Genomic DNA, 6,773 nt, shown 5'->3' with positions numbered 1-6,773 from the left:
ACCGACCATCAGATGCCGACTGTGACTCTCAAAATTAAAAACTATTCCAGTTAAAAATAACTACGTAATGATTACGTATGAAGTGCAATTGTCAATCCAATTAACTAGATAACTGGTAAGTGCTTTTTTATTTAGTTGATATTAATTTGGTGCGGCTGTACCTACACAAAAGAATTTGGGAATTTCGGCAAAAATAACTATTCGTTTACAAATCGAACTTACGAATCACGCTCATAAATTTCAAATAAAAGCGATAGTTTAAACATCACTTACTAAAAATATCCAATCAAACACTTAATTGTTACAATTTTAGTGCTCAATAAAAATTTCCATTCTTCACAGTTTTGTTTTAAATTCCGGTGAGTGAAGAATGTGTTTAACAATTATCTCGAAAATTGTGATTAAATTATCATATGTTTTAATAGCATACTTACAATGTTTATGCGAGCCGTCAACCGCATTTTATCAATCAACATCCAGAGTTAATTTGTGTGGGTTGTGGTTTTGAAAAATTGACCGGATTTCATTCAAACAATTTTTTATTTAAACGAAATAAAAATACAGGTAGATTTTTGTGGGGTGTTTATACCTTTTGCCAGTTGATTCTATTTTAATTGTTCGTAATATTTTTTTATTTGGCTTATTCTTTTCCAAGGTACGATATGCCTCTTTGAGGTCATTTAGAAAAAGTACACGTTTTTCTGTTTAGTAGAATTTATTTTTTACTTAATACTTATAAAAAAAAATTTCTACAAAATCGTGGAGAACAGAGTCACTTAAAAAATCAAATCGGTTTGTACAAAGGTTTTGAACTAAAAAAAAATTGTGAATTTTTTATAATCATAAAACTTTATTTATACAAAATGTTCATAAAGTCATCATAAAGTCAGTTAGTTATTTTAAGATGTTATTTTTTAAAAACTTCTATTTCTCGAATGCTTTTCGAGTACTGGAAGCAATAGAGTACAGAGAAAAAATAAGGAGTGTCACATTATTGCTTCTTCGTCTAGAATCTTTGTAGATTCTAGGATTATTCCTAAGGAATTTTCTTAAATTCGGCGGCAGATTTTTTTTGAACGCGTCTCCTGATCGTGTTTCTGGTCGAATTAAATTTAAAATTTTTATATTATATTATATTACTTAACTGCCTCACTAATAAACAAATTAGTAACTTAAGTGCTTACAGTATGCATTTGATAATTGTGACAATATTTAAAGAGGCGATAGAAGAGCTTAAAGAAGTGAATTTAATTCAATTTTTTTTAGGATTCTTTGGCACCATTTACAAAAAATACTAGATACATAGTTCTTTGACGTATTCGCCACAAAAATTAAAAAAGAATTTGAATTATTTAAATCGAAAATTGTAAAAACAAAACTTTTACCTCTTCTAGATCGACTAAAATAAAAAAAAACTACAGTCGCATCTTCAAGAGGCAATTCTAAAAATATTTAAAAATCAGGAGCGACAAAAGCTGAAAAATTATATTACAATTTTCAATAACAAAAATTGTAGCTGATGAATGTTTATTTTTTCAAACGCAATGTAATCAACAGTTGCTGTCATAATAGGTAAAGGGTCTAAAACTTTTCATGCGTACATAATCTTTAATTATTTAGCTCGGCTTATTACTCCCGCGTGACCATCTGACCCTGACTTACCCTACTCACTAAATTAATGATAAGCAAGGTGTCGTAATATGGAGGACAAGAAATTTATTTTTTAGATAAGTGTTCAACAGACAATGTTGCTCTTATTACTAATTCTAACGTAGTATCTGTATTGATAAATCTGTTGCTATCAACAGCTAAACCGATGATGTCTTCCTGAGTACCAAGATTCCTCAACTTTCTGCTACTTATGTATAAGAGTTTTTGTTGTTGTTTTGGTTGGTGGCTACATATCTGCGAAGTTTTGTTTTGGTGTAGTTCGTGCATTCAAATTAGAGCAGTTTGTCGGTTGGTAGCGGCATCGCCTGCAGTCGTCTCCCCCGAGTGTATGTTAAAGATGGAAATCGAATGGTATTTCCGCGTATTATGAGTTACGGCCGCGTTTCCGTCTAAAGCAAATAGATATTCGTTCGGAAGACAGTTGACGTTATTTGTTATATTACGTGTGCAATATGGTTTCGGCGGTCCGCCTATCCGTATCACTCTATACGGCCGGAACTAATTTGAAGTTGGCGGAAGGATACATTTGTCATAGAGTCCCTGGTGAGCCATGATCGGGTCGGATGAAGTTATGAGAGGCAGAGTGCACTAGATCACCTCTTGCCGAGCAGGAGGACAGAGAAGTCCGAGTCACGCACCTCGCGATCGCGGCAGCGGGAGCGGGATGGGGAGCCGAGTCCGAAAGGGGTCCGGTGTAGGGGTTCTCAGGGGACACGACCCGGCAAAAATCATCTCCGTAGCCATTCCCCAGCAAAAATCATCTCGTTGAGAGAGCGAGATAAACAGCGAGACAATGGCCGCGGGATAAGGAAGAACAATGTGTTGCTCCGCAGAAATAAGGAAACTCCGCAACCGGAGACTCAATTCATGGACGGAATTGCTCCATGAGACTGAAAATCACGAACGAACTGCACTGGAGATCCATACGAAACCAATCGCGGTTTCGCGGCTTTTGCGATCGCCACTCAATCGAAATATTACAATAATTGCACTGGATAACATAAGTACACGGAAGAGCTCGAAAAATATCATTTCAAATTTTGTAACTCTTTAAATTAAAAAACATTATTGCTTATTACTAGATATTGGATTTTATAACGCAATTTTTAAAGGTTTTTCTGAAAACTTGATTAATAAATTAATAAATTTGATTTGTTAAAAATGGAAATATTTGACACCCTTTTCCTTTTTTCCTAAATTCCTAAATTTGAATTGTTGTTTTAAATAGCCTACAGTTGTGTGTAACCTTCCTATTTTAAAATAAGATATTTTTTGCAATTTTTTTGTTAGTACTAAAAATCATGTCCAGTATTTCAGCTTTTTAGTTTCTTAATTTTCTCATAGTATTTTATATTTCCTAAATTTTTCAGTTTTTCGTGGTTTTACTATTTTATCTTATTAATGTTCTGACTTAGCAGTTTCATATTTTTTTAATTATCACTTTTTCAGTTACTATTAGATCTACAGAATTTTTTAATTTTACTGTTTTTTTTTGTTTTCTAATTTTTAAATTTTTACCTTTTCAGTTTCTTAGTATTTTATTCAGAATCTACTGTTAGTGTTTTTCTTTTCCAGTTCTACAGTTTTTTCAGTTTCTCATGTTTTCAGTCGCTTAGTTTTTCAGAATTTCAGTCTCAATATTTTTTGTTCTTTGTGTTTTCAGTTTTTCAGAATTAACAGTGTTTGAACTTTTAATTTTTCAAAATATATACAAAGTGGAATTCTATTTTTAATTATTTTTTCATTTTAAACAATTTTTATATCTTATAAAATTTTGTATTAGTCCTGATTTTGGAATAAAAAAAGTATCAAAATTGCAGTGTTCGAAAATTATTAATTTTGATTTTAAAAATTTATTTATTATAATTACTATAATTGTAATTAGTAATTAATAATTTTTCCAAGCCGACAGTGTAGATTTTAATTAGTTGCGTGAAAATTTTACTTTTCTGGGGTTCTTAGTAATTGAATTGACCAACAAAAATAGAAAAGTCACCTCCTACTTGTTTATCTTGTGCACAAAAAACTGCAAGACGATTGAAGCGTTTGTCATTGGATATCGGGGAGGGGATTGCACTCCTAACTGTAAAACGGGCCAATCATAAGGCGATTAAAACTGAGCAAAAAACTGTTGTCTGATTATTTTGTAAATGTCGGCCAAACCATCTGAAATTTCGCTGTTTTCTATGACAATTTCAAGTTTTCTATTACACTAAGGTTCAAAAATCGTGGATAAATTATGGGTTAATGGTTTTTGATAAAGATTGATTCTCTGAATTAATTCGTGTTCTAACTCAATTGTTTCGCAAGTTTTTCAGCATAAATGAGCAAGATTTCCTCACAAAACTACGTTCTGTAGTAGGAATTAATAAAAAATGTATCCTAAATTACCAAATTTTAATGCCTAATTTCGGTTTTTGTACAATCTTTTGTGACACCTAAATAAGGTTTTTAAATTTCCCAAAAATCCGTAATATACTTATTACTCTTTAAAATATTATCACTTATTAAAATCTATTAAAGAATAACTTAATTAACAAAAATTCATTTAAATATTTTGTAATGTTTGTGAATTTGTGTTTTTGGTCTATATTTTGTCAATTATAAATTATTAGTAAAATCTCCCAACAACGGACACCGATGTTGTGTCCGTTGTGGAGAGGTGTCCGTTATTCGGAGGTGACCACTAAGGGAGGTTTCAGTGTATTTATTTAAAAACATTTACCGAGGAGCAAATAAAAGTTCGTGAAATGTGGGCGATTTAGCTCTGGTTGTAGCTTGTTACAAATTTAATGCATATAAATGCGTGAAGGTGTTATGAGTATTGCGGGCCTAATTGTTATGCATATAAAAATGCGAGTTGTAAAAATTGTTATGTAATACGTGGAACGTGCACAGATAAAGCTTTATGAAGCAACTCTCGCCTCTTCATAAGAAGCGAGGTGTAAAAGCTTACATTTTGTAGCCTCGCAAATGAGAAGCAGCAGCAATAAACCTATAAATCGCGTTTTATGGTTTTATAGTCTCCTACGCGGGAACTAGATTGAGTAGAGTGAGCCCTCGCTTAACCAAGGTATTCTTGTCAAATCACGCCGGCTTCCCATCCTCCTGCGAATTTGATAAAATATCCTGTGGCCATAAAGCTGCACTTTGGAATTTGCATGAGTGTTTGCAGGTGCTCTCAGCATGATTCATAGCTGGGCGATTAAGTTATCGCGATTGACCACATCTTTGCCTACCGATGGCTAATTTGTACAGTTACAAAATGAAGCTGTTCCTAGTCGGGTGTGTTTTTATCGCCTATTTCGTCCACGTACTCGTAGCGAACCAAAAAGGTAACTGGTTCCGGTTCTGGAGATTTCTATTGAGCCGCCGTTTCTTGTAGGATGCTCTTTTTCGGTGCATGGCCAAAGTGAGAAAAATTCTCCCATCTTGCTGCAGAACGACACGACATTGATTGTGCCCAATAACGGTAAAGTCAGCTTGAAGCGGAGAGACACCGTCACGCTGCTGTGTCCAGATTCCAAGAATTATTTAGTTGGAAGTAACGAAAGAAATCGAGTGGTTCATTCCAATCGCATTTTTTATTATAGCTCAATCAAACATAACGCAGGCACAGTGCGTGCAAGGAGGCATTTTACGCGTGGCCAATCAGGACCTGACTTTCCGCGATCTTCAGTGCAAGAAGATCATCAGAGGGACGGTGGCCAAGACCACGAAGAAATGTGGGGAGAATAAGGGACGGATTTACAAAATTGGCTACCAAATTTCCTCGCGAAACTTCTTAACACTAATCGAAGTTTGCTATGATCCTAACTCAGGAACCACCCTATACACTGAGCACGCACTCCACGGACAAGACATCAAATGTAAGCCCTCAGGTATTCAAACCAATATTTTGATTTTTCTCGTTTGTAGACGCTTCCAAATCGAATTACCGCCCAGCTTTTAGTCCTGAAGCTTCCGCGGTTGCGGCTTCCGTCGCGTACAAACAGACGTTCCAGAAATCAACTTTCAATAAATTAATGAAATCGGCGCTAAAAGCCCAGGAATACATCAACGAAAACTCGTTTCTATCCCGTGGACATTTATCGCCCGACGCTGATTTTCTCTACGCCGCCACTCAATACACCTCCTACTATTACATAAACGCGGCCCCGCAATGGCAAACAATCAATGCCGGAAACTGGAAAAAAATCGAGCTTCTAGTGCGGAAGCTCGCCGATAACCTTCAAGAAACCCTAACCGTAATCACAGGAACCTACGGTGTTTTGACTCTTCCGGACGTTAACGACAACGAGGTGGATGTATATCTCGTTTCCGGGAGCAAACTACCGGTGCCTAAATTTTTCTGGAAAATTATTTATGCCAAACACTCGAGACAGGCTGTAGTTTTGGTCAGTTTGAACAATCCTTTTGTTAAGGAAATTGGGAAAGGAGATTTCTTGTGTTCGAATGTTTGCAGTAAAGTTGGGTGGGGTTCAGGATCATGGTCAAACTACGAACGCGGTTTTGTGTATTGTTGTGATTACAAACAGTTTGTTGATAAAGTTGAAACCGCACCGAAACTCAGCGTTGTGGGCGTGCTACAAGGGCCGAAGTAATTGCCTCGTTTCTTCCGAGTTTTAATTAAACGAATGCCGATTTCTACAATGTATCATTAAGTAATTTGTATTACGATACAAAGAAAGAAAATTCATTGCTTGATACGAGCAAGTAGTTAAAGGAATGTGTAAAGGGATGTTTGAAATAAAGCAAATATAAAAAGTAACAAAGCGTTTCTTTACCCCAATAATTAATAATGGGTAGTAATAAAGCGATCAGTAATGAGTCCAATTTCGATCAGTAAAAAATAATAAATGATCAATATTTATTTAATTTTTGCACAGTAAAAAACTAGAAATAAAATATAATAGTTTGTACAGTAAAAAAAAATAAATGACAAATGACTCAGTAAAAAAATCGTATATGCACAGCATTTATTATTTTTACTTTGCATTTATTATTTCTACAGTGCATTTATTATTTTACTGTGCAGTTATTATTTTTACCTTGCATTTATTATTTTTACAGCGCATTTATTATTTTACTCTGTAGGTATT

General features: G+C 34.5%; 1 protein-coding gene across 1 annotated transcript; it reads left to right on the top strand.

Moving 5' to 3' along the window:
• Positions 1 to 27: 27 nt before the first annotated feature.
• On the top strand, positions 28 to 6,446 carry LOC662396 (hypothetical protein). The gene is made up of 5 exons (XM_008192070.3): positions 28 to 115; positions 4,847 to 5,006; positions 5,057 to 5,215; positions 5,265 to 5,540; positions 5,590 to 6,446. The coding sequence occupies exons 2-5, from the start codon at positions 4,913 to 4,915 to the stop codon at positions 6,273 to 6,275; spliced, it is 1,215 nt and encodes a 404-aa protein (XP_008190292.1). The 5' UTR covers positions 28 to 115; positions 4,847 to 4,912; the 3' UTR covers positions 6,276 to 6,446.
• Positions 6,447 to 6,773: the final 327 nt, after the last annotated feature.

This window comes from Tribolium castaneum, chromosome 4 (assembly GCF_031307605.1).
Source record: "Tribolium castaneum strain GA2 chromosome 4, icTriCast1.1, whole genome shotgun sequence".
Classification (NCBI taxonomy): Eukaryota; Metazoa; Arthropoda; class Insecta; order Coleoptera; family Tenebrionidae; genus Tribolium; species Tribolium castaneum.
Note: the sequence above shows the minus strand (reverse complement) of the source record. Positions and strands in the feature narration are given on the sequence as shown.

What these genes read in the sequence shown, in the direction of transcription:
- LOC662396 (XM_008192070.3), top strand. Translation starts at nt 4,913, where the DNA reads ATGGCTAATTTGTACAGTTACAAAATGAAGCTGTTCCTAGTCGGGTGT. An exon ending in ACTCGTAGCGAACCAAAAAG is followed by an intron (nt 5,007 to 5,056) that starts GTAACTGGTTCC and finishes CGTTTCTTGTAG; the next exon opens with GATGCTCTTTTTCGGTGCAT. An exon ending in CAAGAATTATTTAGTTGGAA is followed by an intron (nt 5,216 to 5,264) that starts GTAACGAAAGAA and finishes TTTTTATTATAG; the next exon opens with CTCAATCAAACATAACGCAG.